Raw genomic sequence first — 18,867 nt, 5'->3', positions numbered from 1 at the left:
TAGACTAGATAATATAGTCTTAGAATAAAGGATTGAATAGAATAGTTGAAGACAGAGATGAGGAGGAATTTCTTTTCTCAGAGGGAGTTGTCAATCTTTGAAAGTGTCTTCCCAAGAGAGCAATGGAAGCAGTGTAATTGAGCAAGTTCAAGGCTGACTTCGACAAATTTTGGATTTACAAGGGATAAGTGGGAATGTGGAGTTAAAGACGCATATAAATCTGCAATGATCTTAATAAATAAGAGAGTAAACTCCTGTTCCTTATCTCTTATGTTTTCACCAAAGGGTGAGGAATTTCAAAATTATTGTCAACATTTGTTTTGAGACCAACATCTACATTTAATGCTCTCAAGTCATGTATAACATGATAGAGTTCCACTAATTCTACTCCATTAATACGACACATGAAATTCATCTAATACAGAACACTTATCCCTGACAGGGTGAGAGGAGAGTCTTTCCTCACCATTCTGGGGTACATTGAAATCCTAAACTAGAAATAAAAACCATAACATTTCCATCTAATCTCTAAGCCATAAACTCAATTCCCCATTTATTGGAAAGGCTGAGGGTAGCAGTAAATACAAATATGCAAATATAATTGTGCTATATCTTCTGTTGCTAGATATGTTTCTGGGTTACAGCAGCAGCCCGACAGGTTCAAAAAATAAGGAAAGCTTATTTCAAACAAATTATGAGAATGGAGATTGGTTGGTTTGACTGTAATTCTGCTGGAGAATTGAACACAAGGATGTCAGAGTGAGTATATTATTGAACTTCATAAAACAAATTTACTCTGGCTATGAAAGCATGTGCTCCAATAAGGAGTAATCTTTGCTTTACATTTAATAATAATAAATATGCAAAGTTGACATGTGAACAAGAGAAGATTGTGTCCTGTCACATTTGGAAGAAGGGAAATCAGTTACTAAATATAGGTACTTCACAATACTTTGTTATTGTTGTCAGATATCAGTGCACAGTTTGATATGTTTGCAGTCATTATTTTCTGTTCGACTTGATTTTACATCTGCAGTTCTGCAACACTACAATGCAAAGTAAGAGACCTCTTTTGGAACAATAATTAAGGTTTACTGTACGTGTGAAAGTGAAGGAAAATGGTTGACAGTATTTGGTAGAGATTATTCTTTAATTGTTAGCAATATTTTGATGATCCTTTAACATTACAATTCTGTCAAGACATTTTGATGACACAAGTACCTTCAAAATTCTTCATCTTATTGCAGTGATATTAATAAAATTAATGATGCTATCGCTGATCAAGTTGGAATTTTTATTCAACGTTTCACTACTTTTATCAGTGGATTCCTCCTGGGATTTGTCAGTGGTTGGAAACTAACCCTTGTTATTATTGCTGTCAGTCCTCTCATTGGTCTTGGAGCTGCTCTCATGGCATTGGTAAGGAAATAATTATGAACACAGCAGTTTGTACCATAACAGCATTCACAACACCCACAAGATCCTAGATTTCCATTACTTGTTAGTTCTTACTAATTAAGATGAAATATATAAGCTTAATAATATGTTATGCTATTCAGGGTTATATAGAACAGGCAGTGGAGAAGCAAACCATTTTGCTCCACTAGTCTGTGCCTGTATTTATGTTCTATACTCCCTTCACTATACTTTATCTTCAATTATCCTGCAGTTCATTTCTTCCCACTACATGAAAGTCTAATGACAACCATGTAACCACTGTCAATTATTATAAAAATGTCCTTTAGGAAATAAAATCCGTTCTCTTTACTTGCTCTGGACTACATGTGGCTGACTATTAATTGCCTCTGGGTAAAATTCAGGATAGGCAATAAATACTGGCCCAGGCAGCAAAACCAACATCTCATGAAATATTTTTTTAAAACTACATTTATCTAGCTTCCCCTTAAAAAAAACACTTATGAAACTGATGCTGGATGTTTCCATTAGAAACTAATCCTGGTCACAGAAGTAGAAAGTACAAGAATGAATATTACTTTTAGACCATTTCTACTGAATGTAACTGGGGATGTGTTTTTATGAGAAAAAGTATCTACTTTCAAATATCTGCTAATTGAAGACCCTTTCCAATGATCAGGCATCCTTGGTGATTGGAAGTTGAAAGATTAATGTTTGTTCAATAATAACTAGTCATCCTTGAAATCAGTTCACGTGAAAGATTAAAGATGGTCAAAAAATTACAGAGTAGAAGGTCACACAAGATGGGTGAAAAGGTTCAATGAAAAGCAAAGTATTCCAGATGTTGGAAATCTGATATTTTTCCAACTTTTTTCTATGTTGCGTGAAGTTGCTACCACACAAGGCATTTTGGATTTCGTTGCTGGTTTTACAACCAAGAGTAACCTTCCCCATTTATCTGGAGTCTAGGAACCATTGCATGGCTGACGCGGAAACACTCCTCCTCTTACCACTTACTGATTTACTTGCTGGCAATCAAGCTGCTTGGCCACATGACAATCACACCTTCTGTGGCCATTAAGTGAGACTTGAACCTATAACAAAAACTGAAAGAATTGTGGAAGCTGTAAATCAGAAACACAAACAGAAATTGCTGGAAAATCTCAGCAGATCTGGCAGCATCAGTGAACATAAATCAGAGTTAATCTTTTGGGTCTGGTGAGCCTTCCTCAGAATTTGAACCCATAACATCCAGCTCAGCAGGAAGGTTACTGCCACTTCTCTGCACAACTGGAAATTCTGAAATAAGAACAGAAAATGCTAGATTGCTCAGCAGATCAGATAACCTCTGCAGAGAGAGAAACAGAGTTAAATTTTCATGGCAATGACCCTTTATCAGAATTTTTCTCATGAAAAATCAGCAAATATTGGCCCAGACCTTCCAATCTCCAGTTCATCAATGTTACTTTCAGTTTATTTATTACAACAGCAAATACAGTGCATGATTCTTTAAGTAGCTTTCTACAACTTAAAGTATGTTTCTATAACTTAAAGTAAATTTCTTGGTCTCTACAGAGATCAAAATAGCCCAGACCTTTCAAAGTCTGGAAGACCCATTGCATTGACTCTGTGCAATTGCCCAGGAGGTCTGTAATTCCAATGGGAAATTCCCCTGTTCCCCAGGACCTTCTGAAAAATGGTATTTAAAAGTGAGGGTCCTCAGACTGTTGCAATATGGATAATTGGATAGTTACCTTGAAAATGGTAAACTGAAAATCCTAATCCAATTCTTGTAAACATTCCTGGACAACTGCACCTTTGCATATGTCCGCAGATCTCCATTCCCCTCCCAACCAACTTAACTTGACTACTCCATCAACTCAACCTGACAAACAGCATTCTTGCTCATTTTTATTTTGAGCAAGAAAAAAAATGCTCAAATAAAAGAACTTGAACCTCTGAGGTCCAGAAGTCAATGCTGCAAATGGTGTTGGTGCGTGTTCACCATGCAAGACCTATGGGGCAGCCACTTGGAATAGAGGGAACATTGCTGACAAGTTCCCTCTAGCTGCCCATCCCTTGACACAACTAGACTAGCCCAAACCACTCATTTACCCACCTGACTTGACATAACTGGCTATCAACCTGATAACCTCTCCTTACTCAAATCAACTGCTCCGAACACACCTACACCCTTATCACCCTACTGCTTAACTCTACTGGCAATATAGCCATTGCCACTTTATCCACCTACGACCTCACTCAGCAGTATTCCACTCAAACACCTGCTACCCTCTCTTCCAGTTCAACAATCACCCTGTACTGCTGTCACCCTCGCCACTTTCAACCTTCCCAGCTGTCACAGTCCCCATTTACCATTCTACTCACATATCACTTAGCCACTACACTACTCACTGAACCACTTCTTCCATCCATTTTACCTACTCATACACTTACATGTGCATTTATTCACCTCTTCACTCACATTTATTCATACATTCATTCGCAAACACACTGAAAACATTTTAGTGAACTTCAAACATTTACCAGAAAATAGTTGCTGTAAAAAGATAATGTGGCTTGTTATACCCCTGACCCAGCTGTGAGCTGAACTTTAACTGAAATCTGCTAAGTGCCATTTTTGTTGCGTTTCATTGGGGGTTTCTCTCTGTGATGTTCCATGCACTTTCTTACCATATTGTCCCAAACTCACCTCATTTGACTATGGCACCTTGGTCGTCTGATGTTAGTCCAATTCTCCAACTTGCTGTAGGTGGATTTACTCAACACTGCCGACTCGTCGTGAGGTTCCTAGCACTGGCACTATATTTCATAGCTGCCATGCATCTAGTCAAGCTGTGACAGTTCGGAGATGTCCTGCATAGTTCGAGACATTTTCCTGGACATATTGGAATAGAGGAAATTGACACCATGCTTTCCAGATAGGGACATGGAAATACTAGGGGATGTGATGGAGCAGTGGAGGGCCATGTAGATGAGGTCACTACACCAGACCCTGCTGACCTTATCTAAGGTTACCACCCAGGTCAGTGCAATCTCAACTGTCTGGAGAAAGATGTGGCAATGCTACAAGAAGGTCAATGACTTCCTCTGCTATGCCAGGATAAATCCCAACATCTTCTCTTCACTAACTCACTCACTGGATTTGTACTGCTGATCCCACCTCCCACAAAACTTCATGTTCTACCCCTCTTCCTATTGAACATTGCATCTTTCCCCACTTATTCCCTCTCCCACAAGCCTCCACTAAAGTTGCTTAGCCTTTGCATTGTGTACTCACTCACTTGGAAAATGTCAGCACTTTTGTACCAGTTGTACCAACATTAATAACTGTGCCAACCATTTTCATTTTGCTCAATCCCTCCCTTTCTCTCACTCCAAGAGAAAATGGCCTATAACAGGGCCATAAATCCAGGAAGGGTAGTGAATTGGGACCCTGCTGCCTCAGACACATGACTATTTGGCTGCCTCCATGGGATGATTGGCAGCTGCCATGACAGCCAGGTCAAACACACTTAGAGTCTGTTGGATATGTGCACAGATCTACACTCCAGCATCAACAGCAAGGTAACAGAAGATAGAGGACACTAACCTCACTCCAGGTGACTGTTCCTCACAAGGAGACAACTGTGTCCATAGGTACCCATCTGGAGGAAGAGCCACAGACAAGTGTCTGAGAAGTCTCCTCAGAGGACACTCCAGTGATGGTCGAGCCTCCATCCTGCCCACCACCTTCAGCCCTGTGGGAGGTCAAACTGAGGAGAGTACGCCTTCATCTGAGAAGGACACTTCCAGCATGGTTGTACTGTCTAGCCACAAATGCCCTCCCCTAATATTGGCTGAACAAAACTTCCAGGATAATGCATGCCACCAAAGGACTGGCTCCTTCCACTCCAACTGTACTGAGACAGTGTGAGAATTAAGACTTTCTGTAAGCACACAGGTGGTACAGTTGATGATATATTGTGAGCACATAATTACCTTTGTCAATATACATTCACTTTTCTTCCTTATCTGTGTGAGTGAACACCTGTCTATCTGTAACTATAATGTTGAAGATCCCAACTATCCTTAGCACTATGTGGTTCTTTGGTCCAAGCTGTGAAGGGAGCAGCTGCTGCATCATGTGCAGACTATGGGAACATGGAAGGTTATTGCTACTTTGTTAGTCAGAGTCAAACTTTCCACCCTTCACAATATTGCTGTGCATTACTGCCATTAGAGGGATTGATCCCTGATGCTGCATGACGAGGTCAAGAGTGCTTCAGGCAAGGATTTGACTAAACACAGAAGATTCATGCCATAGTTCATATAGAAAATAATGCTTGCAAGAATGTTTCAGGTTTCGTGTATGGCCATCTGTGTGATGCTGTTTTCCCTACAATGGGTCTCACATTATTTGAAATGGAAGCCCCCTCCGTCACAGAATGAAATGTTTATCCCACTCATTCCATGTACGTTGACAACGATTTTTATCTCCACTGTGCATTCTTTCTTCAGAGCACAACGGAAAGAAACAGCAGTTGCTCCTCAAGCAGTGAGTCACAGGCTCAGCCTCTTACTGTTGATGGAACCCTAAATATACACTTTCTCTGTGGTGGCCTTCCCCAATAACTCCAAAGGTTTTAAACTTTCCCAAATTCTCACTCAACCCATCTATCTAAATGAGTATCACCCCATACTACTGCCTCAGCCCTATGCCAATGCATTTCACATAAATATGCCAGATCTCTTCCTTATTTGCTGCCCATTGAAGCCAGAATGCTGCTGACTGTTGATTACCCCTTATCATGCATTACCACATTTCCCTACAATGCTCTATCATCATCCCTCATATGTACTGAGTTGACCCCTTCACAAATATAACCACCTCTGCAATGAGGCATGCATTCTCCAAACACAACAATTAAGTCTCTCAGCTCCCTTCACGCAGCACACCTCGATAACCCCCACCCCTTGACATTTATTGGACAGACCCCAGGACTGACCATGGCCCTCCCACTTAAGCAACTTAGACAGCTCCAAATAATGAGCAACCAGATCCATGGCTGATATTTGTAAAGCTCCACAACTGTCTTCCTGTAATTGCCTGGACTGGTTGCTTTAGACACAGGGGAAAACTATGGTCCAATCCCTGGACGATAGAGGTACAGGCACCCTTGACTGTTTCAAGCAGCTGACTGACCATGCCCAAATCCCGAGAATGATACCACTGTTGACTTTCTGTGCTGGGACCTCCTGACTGAAGGGTGCCTCCCTTGACTTGAGTGAGGAATAGTCCCCTCAGACGTTGAGCCATGGCCACTTAGTTGAAGTGCAAGCAACATTTTTGATGTGTACATAGCTGGCACTTGTGTGGGATTGATGCAGCAGGATCCTGTACAGCAACATGTGCGCCCTTCACTGATGACTGCTGACAACCATGACAATATGCCTGGCTTTATGTCTGTGTTAAATAGCAAGACAAAACAAAGCACTTTGAGCCTATAATTTCTGGGTGATGGAGAAAAGTGCAAATGGTCAAGGCTGTGAGCATCAAAGTATGCACAAAGTTAATGAGTTCTAAGAAAGCGAGGAGGCCTAAGATGCATCCTAGTCTAAATCATGAGCTGGTTGCCCATCCCTGCACATTAAGTGTCCTTGCAACAGCATTGCAACGAAAGGTGCCAGTGCACTCTAAAATGCAACATTGAAGTGCATTGGAGACAGGCGACAATGGTGCCATGATGCAGATACATGCTGGATGCCAGTACCTATGGAGATGGGATGCATGGAGCCAGGGAGTATGTTGGCAACTGCTGTCTAAGGTGAAGGTTCAAAGGAACAAACAGTGAGCTGGTAACCATTCTGAATTTCATGTAAGGAATTCACAGAGTCTAGTTTCAATCCAGTCTATGGGAGGATAGGAAGCTGTATAAGATGAGGTGAGATTAGGTGGTAAACAGGATGATCATGAGAAATAACCTTTGCACATAGGCCTTTTGATGCTCAGTAGTGAGCGTCCAATTTCACCATCCAATGTTTGGTTACAAAATGAGTCTCATTGGTATCAATGTAACTTTCTCACCATGGCCCTATACTGTTCAGGGACTGGGAAGATTGAGCCATGTATATCTCTCCACAGATGTTGCCAGAGTTCCTGAGTATTTACAGCATACTCTGATTTTTGGAGCTGAATAAAACTTTTAGAGTGTGAACATTTAACTACAAATCACTATTGATATTTGGTAGGTTGATTCATTTTAAGATCAATTTGGCTAAGGATTCCAGAAACAGAGGGAGAGGGTTAAAGAAAAGCAGAATAATTTGTATGAATTTGGAGCTCCCTAGTCCAAAGTAGATACAGCGTGAATAGGTGCTAAGTGTAGAGATGCAACATATCTTAGAGATGTACAGCATGGAAGCAGACCCTTCAGTCCAACCCATCCATGCCGACCAGATATCCCAACCCAATCTAGTCCCACCTGCCAGCACCCGGCCCATATCCCTCCAAGCCCTTCCTATTCATATATCCATCCAAATGCCTCTTAGATGTTGCAATTGTACCAGCCTTCACCACTTCCTCTGGCAGCTCATTCCATACACGTACCGCCCTCTGTGTGAAAAAGTTGCCCCGTAGGAATCTTTTATATCTTTCCCCTCTCACCCTAAACCTATACCCTCTAGTTCTGGACTCCCCAACCCCTGTGAAAAGACTTTGTCTATTTACCCTATCCATGCCCCTCATAACTTTGTAAGCCTCTCACCCCTCAGCCTCCGACGCTCCAGAGAAAACAGCCCCAGCCTGTTCAGCCTCTCCCTATAGCTCAGATCCTCCAACCCTGGCAACATCCTTGTAGATCTTTTCTGAACCTTTTCAAGTTTCACAACATCTTTCCGATAGGAAGGAGATCAGAATTGCATGCAATGTTCCAACAGTGGCCTAACCAATGTCCAGTACAGCTGCAACATGACCTCCCAACTCCTGTACTCAGTACTCTGACCAATAAAAGAAAGCATACCAAATGCCTTCTTCACTATCCTATCTACTTGCGACTCCACTTTCAAGGAGCTATGAACCTGCACTCCAAGGTCTCTTTGTTCAGCAACACTCCCTAGGACCTTACCATTAAGTGTATAAGTCCTGCTAAGATTTGCTTTCCCAAAATGCAGCACCTCGTATTTATCTGAATTAAACACCATCTGCCACTTCTCTGCCCATTGGCCCACCTGGTCAAGATCCTGTTGTAATCTAAGGAACCCTCTTCACTGTCCACTACATCTCCAATCATAGCATAATGGTTCATTGGCTTAATTGTATACAAATGAAACTTGTGTATGTTTTAGCTGCTTTTGATTGTCAGAGAAGTAACAAGAAAATATTGTTACAGCTGTTCAATTATCTAATTGTGGGTAAAATTGTATTCAATACTTTAGAAATGATTGATCTTATTGAGATTTTCACAAATAGCCATTTGAATATTAGCTCTGGTTTCTGAATTTTATTCTACTGCTACATAAATTCTCCATTTTCCAAATTGTCTTTCACATTCCATTCATTAATACTGCAACACATTGAAAATTGAGTTTTATGTGTCTCGTCCTCAGTGAATGGGATTACAATTCCATCAGTGTTGTCAGTAGATTCTCCTCCTGCGCACCACAGTCAAATACTAAAAACAGGAGAACAAACAAAGGAAATTTGTTATGTTCACAATCAGGCAGCATGTAAAACAGAATTGTTGCATCATTTATGCAAATTGTTTCTAAACTTATATCATGTCTCCCTGAGATCAACTGAGAGCGTGTAGCACAAACTCACAGAACCATGCCAGGATCCCTGAGATCAACAGAGAACTTGCAACAGAAAGTATCTATACTTAATTCAGCTTCATTCACATAGCAAGCTATGCAATACCTATTCCAATACACCAATGAAAGCACACAGTTATCCCATTGGGTTAAAAACAAGGACTGCAGATGCTGGAAACCAGATTCTAGATTAGAGTGGTGCTGGAAAAGCACAGCAGTTCAGACAGCATCGAAGGAGCAGGAAAATCGACGTTTTGGACAAAAGCCCTTCATCAGGAATAGATGAAGGGCTTTTGCCCGAATCGTCGATTTCCCTGCTCCTCGGATGCTGCCTGAACAGTTATCCCATTCTCTAATCTCAATTATAGAGACATAGAAATGTACAACATGGAAACAGACCCTTCAGTCCAACTTGACCATGCCAACCAGATATCCCAACCCAATCTAGTCCCACCTGCCAACACCTGGCCCATATCCCTCCTATTCAAATACCCTTCCAGATGCCTTTTAAATGTTGCAATTGTACTAGCCTCCACCACTTCCTCTAGCATCTCATTCCATTCACGTACCATGCTCTGAGTGAAAAAGTTGCCCCTTAGGTCTCTTTTATATCTTTCCCCTCTCAACCTCTATTTCTGTATTCCCCCACCCCAGGCAAAAGATGTTGTCTATTTATTCTATCCATGCCCCTCATTATTTTATAAACCTTGATAAGGTCACCCCTCAGCCTCCAACACTCCAGAGAAAACAGCCTTAGCCTATTCTACTTCTCCTTATAGCTCAAATCCTCCAACTCTGGCAACATCCTTATAAGTCTTTTCTGAACCACTTCAAGTTTTACAACATCTTTCCAATAGGAAGGAGACCAGGATTGCCTGCAATATTCCAACAGTGGCCTAACTAATGTCCTGTACAACTGCAATATGACCTCCAAAGCTATCTCTGAATTTGACATATATCCTGAAAAAATTCAAATGGTCTACTCTTTTAATACACTTCTCTGAAAGATTAATGGAATATGCAGGAAAATAGAGTTGAGTTTAAAATCTGATCAGCCATGATTTTATTGATGGTGGAGCAGATTTGACAGGCTGAATGGTAACCTTTTTCATGTTTGAATGTTCCTGAAAGATGCTGTCCTAAACACTTTCAAGGCAACTACCATCTTAATACAGAAAACAACCAATCTCCCATTTCAATGCATATTACTTCTGAACACTATTAGAATATTTAATATCGTGACCTTCAGCTCAACAGCTATTCCATTTTTGTCCACTTGTTCAGGTAATCCTTAATTAAGTCCCTCAATTAAATCTCCCAATAATCCCAAATCTCAAGGGAATTCAAATCAAATTTATAATGGTTCTCATAATATAATCATTTAACTCTGGCATGGTTCTGGTGAATTTGTGCTATACTCTCTTTAAGGCCAACATCTTCTTGAACTATGGCATCAAAATTGAATCATTGGAAGCTGACCAAGGCTCTGTACAATTGAAACATGACTTACTCCCCACTGTACTCCTGTCCTCTTGGGATAAAGTCTATCTGATCAATTAATCTACTGTGTCTAATAAAATTTTACACTTGTCATTTAGCTTGAGGTGATTTATGTACCTGGAAATCCAAAACTCTTTTCTCCTCTACAATTTCTATGCTCTCACTATTTATAAAATATTCCAATTTACTTTGCATGGATTTTAAGTTTGTTAGCTTGCCATCCCTCACATTGAGTTCTAATTTAATCAACATGTCTTTGTGACTTCCTGCTTCCATGTGATATTGTTTCTACTTTAATATTATTTGTAAGTTCTCTATCTTCTACCTCTGAACCAATTTGCATCCAATGTTCTAATGTCACTACCAATTTCATATGGTCTCATTTTGCTAAAAGCTTTATCAAGTATCTTCTGAAAATCCCTATCAACAATATTCATAGATAGTCAGATCACCTCTGTAAAAATCTCAACATGACCTTTCATACTTGTTCAAATGTTTAATTACTCTATCTCTAATAATATTTTACAGTAACTTCCTTACCAATTATGTTAGTCTGATAGGTCTGTTTCATTTTCCCCCCCTCTGTCTTGAAACATTGTACTTGAAGTTATAAATTGAATTTGTTAAAAAAAATCACTGAAATTGGATTTGCCAAAGGTTTTTAAACAGAGCCCATGCATTTTTTTTCCAGGATATTTTTGAAAGCTGTTAGAAGTATGCAAATTTGCTAAAACCCTTTTGTATCTTTAAGTTCTTGTTGATTTTTCTGTGGTTGCATAGTTTGTCAGCAAGAAATAAAGAAAGCTATAAAAATAATGCACGAATATATTATTCAGGCTTCAAAAGGGATTTAGAATTTCAGTCAATTTCATATCAACTTGACACACCTCAATTAGACACATATATTGCAGCTTTTGTTGACTATTTAAATTACCCTAATACGGTTACATAATCCAAGTAAAAGCTTTACTGGTGAAAATAATTGGCATATTGGAATAATATTAAATGTAATTTTATTACAGTCTGTCTCAAAACTGACTGGCCTTGGGCTAAAGGCTTATGCGAAAGCTGGTGCTGTTGCAGATGAAGTGCTTTCATCTATAAGAACAGTGGCTGCATTCAATGGTGAGAAAAAAGAAGTGGAAAGGTTAGTTACCATGATAAGGTTGCCCTTTTACTTATTTTAGTTATTAATAAACAAGGAAAAAAGAGTTGCGTGATACTTACAGTGAAGCCTATATTAATGATGGCAAATCCATAGTCTAGATAATAGATAAGAATTTAGACTTTTAAATATAAAAGTTCAGTGATGAAGAAATGTCCCAATGTCCAGAACTTAATTCAACTTTTCTGTTTTAGATATTAGACTAAATAAACCAAAATAATCTAATTTTTAAAAATTGTTAGGGAAAGAATTACTCATTCATTTCTGATGGATCTAAAGTGTATATTATACAAAAATAATCCCACTCTCCTCATTCTATACAGATATTTTTATAATTTACAAATGAAAAGTATGAAGCATTGATAGAATAAAATATTGTTTACATGTACTCTACAGATATTTAATATTTCAAAATTTACTATGCAGATATGACAAAAACTTGATATTCGCTCAACGCTGGGGTGTAAGGAAAGGCATGATAGTGGGATTTTTCACAGGCTACATGTGGATGATAATCTTCTTCTGCTATGCTCTAGCATTCTGGTATGGATCTCAGCTGGTTATAGAGCAGAATGAATACACACCTGGAGGTCTTTTACAGGTATTTTGTTCTTGAAAAATATTCAATTATTGGCATTTGATGAAGTTATTATGAATGTAAAATAAACTTTTGAACCAAGGCCAAATGTAATAATGTTGCTATTGTGTAAACAAATGTTTCTGATTAGCTGTTTTAAGTTCAATGTGTAACTTTTAATCAATCGTTTAAAGCAAGAGTTGTTTCAGATTTATTTAATTATATCTGGATATGCTTCATTATATTTCAATTGTCTAATTGACTGCACAAGTGTTTTTGACTCAAAAGTAATGAAATCTTACATGAATTTTTCCAATCTGTTGCAGTCAGTCTCCCTCAAATTGTGCTGAGAACCATTGAGTATCCAGAGTACCTGCCTGACACAGGCATTAAATTACAGATCATGCAAACTGGCCTCCAAACATTGTCTCTCCAAACTTGGCAGAGCAAACATGTGGAGCGCTTCATTCGGTTTTACTAGTTTATGATGGCCAACCACTTCCTTCATTGAACTCCCCACAAGTTGGTGATTATCCTTTTTATTTCTGTGGTACCAAAAAATGACTCACCTTGCTTCATAAAAGTATGCAGGCTGTTGCTTGTCCTGCTCAGCTCCTCAATCTCTTGCAGCAGTTACATGTGGGCTGGCTCAACTTCAGAAATAACTAGAATTCGTTCGATCCTGATTGAAGGCTTGAATAACATTTGAAGCTTCCAGATTGTGTGAAAGTGAGGCCTGAGGCTCAATTTGCAGTGAGCATCAGTTCCGGTTATTCTAGTGCACGCTGTAGAGCGATGTTTATTTCATGTTGTGTCTGAGCACTACACAAATCTCTCAATGAAATTAGATTAGTGTAATGTTCATCAATTTAAATAAGAATAACTTTTAATGCTAGTTACTTTTACAGATTTATTTTCCTTTTTCGTAAATATTCAGAGGATAAGGTTCCATTTATAAATGGTTTATTTTATCTTAGGTGTTTCTGGGAGTACTAGTAGCTGCTATGAATCTTGGTCAGGCTTCTCCTTGTTTGGAAACATTTGCCTCTGGCCGTGGTGCCGCTACAAATATATTTGAAACAATAGACCGAGTGAGTTCAATTATTATTATTCAGGTCTTAAATCAGAACAAAATCTTATGGACTCAGCAAGCTAGATTAATGAATGAACTTTTGTTACTTGTCTTAGGAGCCTGAGATTGACTGCATGTCAGAAGAAGGATATAAACTGAATAAAGTAAAAGGTGATATTGAATTCCACAATGTGACCTTCAATTACCCCTCCAGACCAGAAGTTAAGGTATTTAAATCACGCACTTTGTTTAGTGTGTTTTTTCACAAAATCAGTGATATATTGTTTGCAATCATGGTGAAATAATTACTGACGCAAGGATCAAAATAATTAACTGTTCTTCATGTAAACAGCAGGAGAACAGGACAATAGTCATTCAGAGAATCCAGAATAGACAAACAGGAGGCTGGAAGAACACAGCAAGACAGGCAGCATCAGGAGGTGGAAAAGTCAATGTTTTGGGTATTACTCATCTTCAGGACCAGATATGTGTGATGGGGGACCTACAGCACTGAGTTTGTGTCTGAAGGAGGCAGAAAATTTCTTCAAAGTGGGAATCCTTTGAAAAGACTTTGCAATGGTATAGACTTAGCTATGGACAAAAAAAAACTACAGATGCTGGAATCCAAAGTAGACAAACATGAGGCTGAAAGAACACAGCAAGCCAGGTAGCATCAAGAGATGGTGAAATCAACATTTCAAGTCTAGTCTTCAGGACTAGAAGTGGAGGTAGAGGGAGCTACAGCACTGAGTTCACATTTGAGGGAGGCAGATAAGTTCTTGAAGTTAGCTTCTTTTGCTGAGACTTCACGGTGGTATAAACCTAGTTATAGCCAAAAATACTGCAGATGTTGGAATCCAAAGTAGACAAACAGGAGGCTGGAAGAACTCAGCAAGCCAGATATAATCAGGAGGTGGTGAAGTCAATATTTCTGGTGTAACCTGTCTTCAGGACTAGATGTGGGGAAAATGGAGCTACAGTTGAGAGAATTCAGGGCTACTACCTCTAACATACATGACACATTTTTTCACTTTAATGTTCTTGACAGGTTATAGTGGGTGCATGGTCTGTTTGGACAAATGACCAAATCACTGCCGTCCATAGCATTCTCAAACCAGTGAGCAGGAAGTGTATGATAACATCTTTGATTGTTCTTCCACAGTCAGCATATTCTCACAGCATTATGAATGTGCTAATTCCTATAATGCTCATTAATAAAATTATAAACAAATCAATATTTAAAGACACACCATTATTACAGATCTACTCTTTGATGGCATATACATGCCCACATAAATGATTAATTTGTTTTATTTCATGCAGTTTATAACTTGTCTTTACTCTAGTTTTATGCAGTTGTATTGTACGTACAATTCCCAGATTCTTGATCGACTTAGTATGGTGATTAAAGCAAGTGAAACTACAGCCTTTGTTGGTCCAAGTGGGTCTGGTAAAAGCACAGCAGTGCAGCTCATTCAGAGATTCTATGATCCTAAACAAGGAATGGTACGTTTTTAAATTGTTTGATTAAATCATAAATGAATAGAAAATCACATGTATATTTGCCTGTCTATTATCATATAGATAATATTTCACATAGTTTTCAGCCATAGTCACTTGGAACATTATAAGTTGCAGAATACACCATGACTTTTTCACATGTAGAAGTTCACTTTCTACTCATGCTTGCAGTATGCCATTTAAACACAATTTCTTTTCTCAGATTACTAATTTATTCCTACACTTCCTGGTCTTGTCCTTATTCTGTGGCTAGTTTTCCACTGTACAGGTGTCAGTGCAGCATTTCCAGCCACTGATTTACGATCATCTAATTGCATTTTCCTGTATTTGGGTTGTTATCATTCATCATTTATATGTCAAGCTTAGACATAAGGTGTAAGAACTAAGAGCAGCTAAGTAAGAACAAAATAAGAATTCCCTGATGGCATTTCAAGGCATACAGGCCTCGTGAGTTTTATATACTTGAAAAATTGAAGATTTCTCAGACTGACAAATGTAAGACAAGGTAATCAGATCCAATAGCAATGCAGAGTGAGAAGTATCTTTTACATTTGCATTATCTTACCTTTTCTGTGGTGAACATAAATTAGAAATTAATGGTTCTATCTGTAAAAATACATACTTCCTTTCCCAACCAGTTTTCATTTAACTGAACATGAAAGTCAAACTGTAAAAGTTTCATTCAGATGTGGAGTTGTTCATTATCTGCTGAGAATGTGAACATACATCCTAGGATAATTACCTAATGAAATACTGAGGGGGTTTTGCACTGTTTCAGATGGCATAGAAGTAAGGCCCCATCTGAGTAAATGTAAAAGACTCCAAACAATGACCTTGATTCAAAAATAATTTATTTGCTGTTATGTATAATGTGATATCTTGAAGGTAGGAGTGGTATTGCAGTAAATGCAAGTAATTTCTTTTTACAAAACAACAATCAGCTAATGAATGAATAAATGTTGGGATGAGAAGAGGATCTTATATTAGTTTACATTTTACTTACCAAGTTGCAACTTGTGTACTTATTATGCAAAATTAATATTCAAAACTTTATGCATATTTATGATTAAATTTGGATCATCTCATATTCAGTGAAGTAAATATTCATTTTTATTACTAAAAACAGTATTAATATCTATAGATCATATTTGAAACAATAATATTACATTAAATTATCTTAACCACATAATGCATCAATGACATTGTGTTGTTACAAATTTGACTTGTTCTTGCAGGTCACTCTGGATGGTCATGATATTCGCTCTCTGAATATTCAATGGCTACGTTCTTTGATTGGAATTGTTGAACAGGAGCCTGTCTTGTTTGCTACCACCATTGAAGAAAACATTTGCTATGGTTGTGACAATTTGACGAAGGATCAGATTATCAAAGCAGCCAAGGAGGCCAATGCATATAACTTCATTATGGATCTACCTCAGGTAACATCTAACAAGCACTATTGGCATGTGGAAGAATAAGTATTATCCAGTCATGTAGTAGTTTAATGGGATATATCCCAGGCAATGAATTGAATCTTACCTTATCCTTCATTCCAAATTGTAAAGAGCAAGTGTAGATGTAAATATTAAATCTGTATTGAAGATAAAAGCAGTCTCTCAAATAAAGAACAGTAGAACCTTTAGTTAATAGGATCATAAATCACTTTTCCTTCTTGCTTGAGAGACTATTTCAGCACAACTCTTACATAAATTGGATATGAGGGTATGTTATCACTACCCTTACATGATGTTATTCTAATTCCTTCCAGAAGAGGGATACATTAGATTGTTTTAATTGTAGTGAATATATTGTAAGTGAATGTTCTATAATATAGAAAGTGAAGAACCAATACACTAACAATCACTTAAATTATATTCAACTGACTACAGTTATTAAGTTCCCTGATATATGTTATTAAAGATATTAACAGAATATATTATTTCTTGTATTAGGTTCATTCTATTATTATGAATGTTAGAAACAAAATTCAATAAAATTTAGACGAGTCCACCAAAGCTGGAAACAAGACAATTTATTCTACGATCTTGCAAGAAAGGACCCCAATTGCAGAAAGCAATTGAAATGATGATTATTCAAACTACTACACAGTTATACTTTTGAGCTGCGTGAAGTCACCTCTCCAGACTCCTGCATTACCCAATCTCTCTTAGTATTTTGCCTCTACCCATCTATGCTCCACGCCCATTGCCTCCTTCCCCAGGTTGGCAACCTTCCTCTCTGTAAGTGCTGACACACACATTATTTTGTCAACAGTACATCAAGATTTGGTTTAACATTTTGTATCAATTCTGCTGGTACATTCCATCCTCAGACATTTCATTAACTTGTGTCATTTTGTATAGCCCAAGCATTTCGGTTATCTCAGCTTTTTGCTGAAAACATAATTTTTAAAAAGAACTTATTTCCTATAATAATTACACACCAAAGTTAGTATTTAATTAACCACAATTATACACTGAAAAGTAGAGATACTCTTCCCTAAATATCTGCAGAGTTAATAGTTCTCTTGCTGTACCCCTTTTCTGTATGCTTTTTCTATATCTGCAAAAACAACACTTCTCCCCATTTCTAACATGAATAAATGAGGAGAAGTGATCAGCTCCTCTCTTTTAAAACTCCTCTTAGTAGATCACAAATATAATAAAACAGAAATTTTTGGAAAATCTCAGCAGGTCTAGCAGCATTTGTGGAAAGAAACCAAAGTTAATATTTCAGAACCAGAGGCCCTTAAATATTTTCATTTGTTTTTAAGCAGACATCTATCACACTGTCACACTTTAACTGAAGATTAATTCATTCCATTTTTAAAAAGGTGTAAATTCCAAAGTTTTACTGAGTGAAAAAAGGGGAATTTTATTAGCCTAAAAAAACAATAAAATGTGACATCAACCACACACAAAACAGGTAACAATCTTAAAAAGAATGGGGATGTCCATTCAGACACAAAAGTACAGGTCACCACTGTTAAAGTTCTTTGAGTATTTGGAATGTTGAATTTTAAACATGAGTCCTAACTGTTCAGCTGTCACTTTGTTTCTTCTGCAGTGGTGAAAGTTGTAGATCTTGAGTTCTCAGTGAGTAGTTGTTGTTCTTTATTATTTAATCACCAGGGACTGGATTTTGAGGTCAAGAGAGGAGGGAGAGAAAGGAGCTTTCAGTATTCTTGCTGCTATGAGTCCATGTTGCTTTCTCTCTCTGTGCTGCTCAAAGCTACTGACATCTGGTTCATTTTAATAATCAAAATGTAGCTCCATCATCTTTTTTCAAATTGAATATTCCACAGATAATCTTTCATCTCCCAAAGCATGAATTTGTCATACAAGTGTCAATAAAACAAGTGTTGCAAACTTGTTGACATCTCAATGAGTTTCAGGGACTCTTGATTAAAGTGGTAATTCTGATGCAGCCAGTTTCATTGTGTTTGTGCTTGTCAAGTGATCGCAGTAGTTATTTTAAATCATTAATGTCCATAAGACCATAAGTTAGGACTCCATCTTAAAACTATTTTAAGTCCATGCAAGTCTCAAGTATTAAAGTCGTGACTTCCTTTCAATTATGACAATATATTTTGGCAATAGCCAAGATAGTTTTGCAGCCTAGAATATTTGAATAATGTACCGTGTTCTGAAAACAAATACCTGTTCTATTAAATTTAATTGTTGCTGACTATATGAATATTTTTCCAAATGCTTTCCAAAGATTATTAAGGGTGGGGAAACAATGAGTAGAATCTACCCATAGTGGTAGGGAAAGTAATCACAATGGGTTGGGTTCAGGAGATAA

The 18,867-nt window shown here is 37.9% G+C and overlaps 1 protein-coding gene across 2 annotated transcripts in view; it reads left to right on the top strand.

Annotated features, from left to right (window-relative positions):
• The window catches only part of LOC122551656 (ATP binding cassette subfamily B member 11a), a 105,321-nt gene that overhangs the window by 37,879 nt on the left and 48,575 nt on the right, over nucleotides 1-18,867 (top strand). For both annotated transcript variants that reach the window (XR_015757705.1, XM_043693934.2), the window contains exons 8-15: nucleotides 626-759; nucleotides 1,248-1,419; nucleotides 11,751-11,875; nucleotides 12,320-12,494; nucleotides 13,448-13,561; nucleotides 13,659-13,769; nucleotides 14,923-15,048; nucleotides 16,299-16,502. Coding sequence is in view for 1 of the 2 variants with exons in the window: in XM_043693934.2 (XP_043549869.2) it covers nucleotides 626-759; nucleotides 1,248-1,419; nucleotides 11,751-11,875; nucleotides 12,320-12,494; nucleotides 13,448-13,561; nucleotides 13,659-13,769; nucleotides 14,923-15,048; nucleotides 16,299-16,502 (1,161 nt within the window). In the remaining variant the exon portion in view is untranslated. The remainder of the gene's footprint in view (nucleotides 1-625; nucleotides 760-1,247; nucleotides 1,420-11,750; nucleotides 11,876-12,319; nucleotides 12,495-13,447; nucleotides 13,562-13,658; nucleotides 13,770-14,922; nucleotides 15,049-16,298; nucleotides 16,503-18,867) is intronic.

The sequence above is a fragment of the Chiloscyllium plagiosum genome, unplaced genomic scaffold (genome assembly GCF_037043375.1).
Source record: "Chiloscyllium plagiosum isolate Xiang-an unplaced genomic scaffold, Cpla_swu_hap1 HiC_scaffold_7, whole genome shotgun sequence".
Taxonomy (NCBI): Eukaryota; Metazoa; Chordata; class Chondrichthyes; order Orectolobiformes; family Hemiscylliidae; genus Chiloscyllium; species Chiloscyllium plagiosum.
Note: the sequence above shows the minus strand (reverse complement) of the source record. Positions and strands in the feature narration are given on the sequence as shown.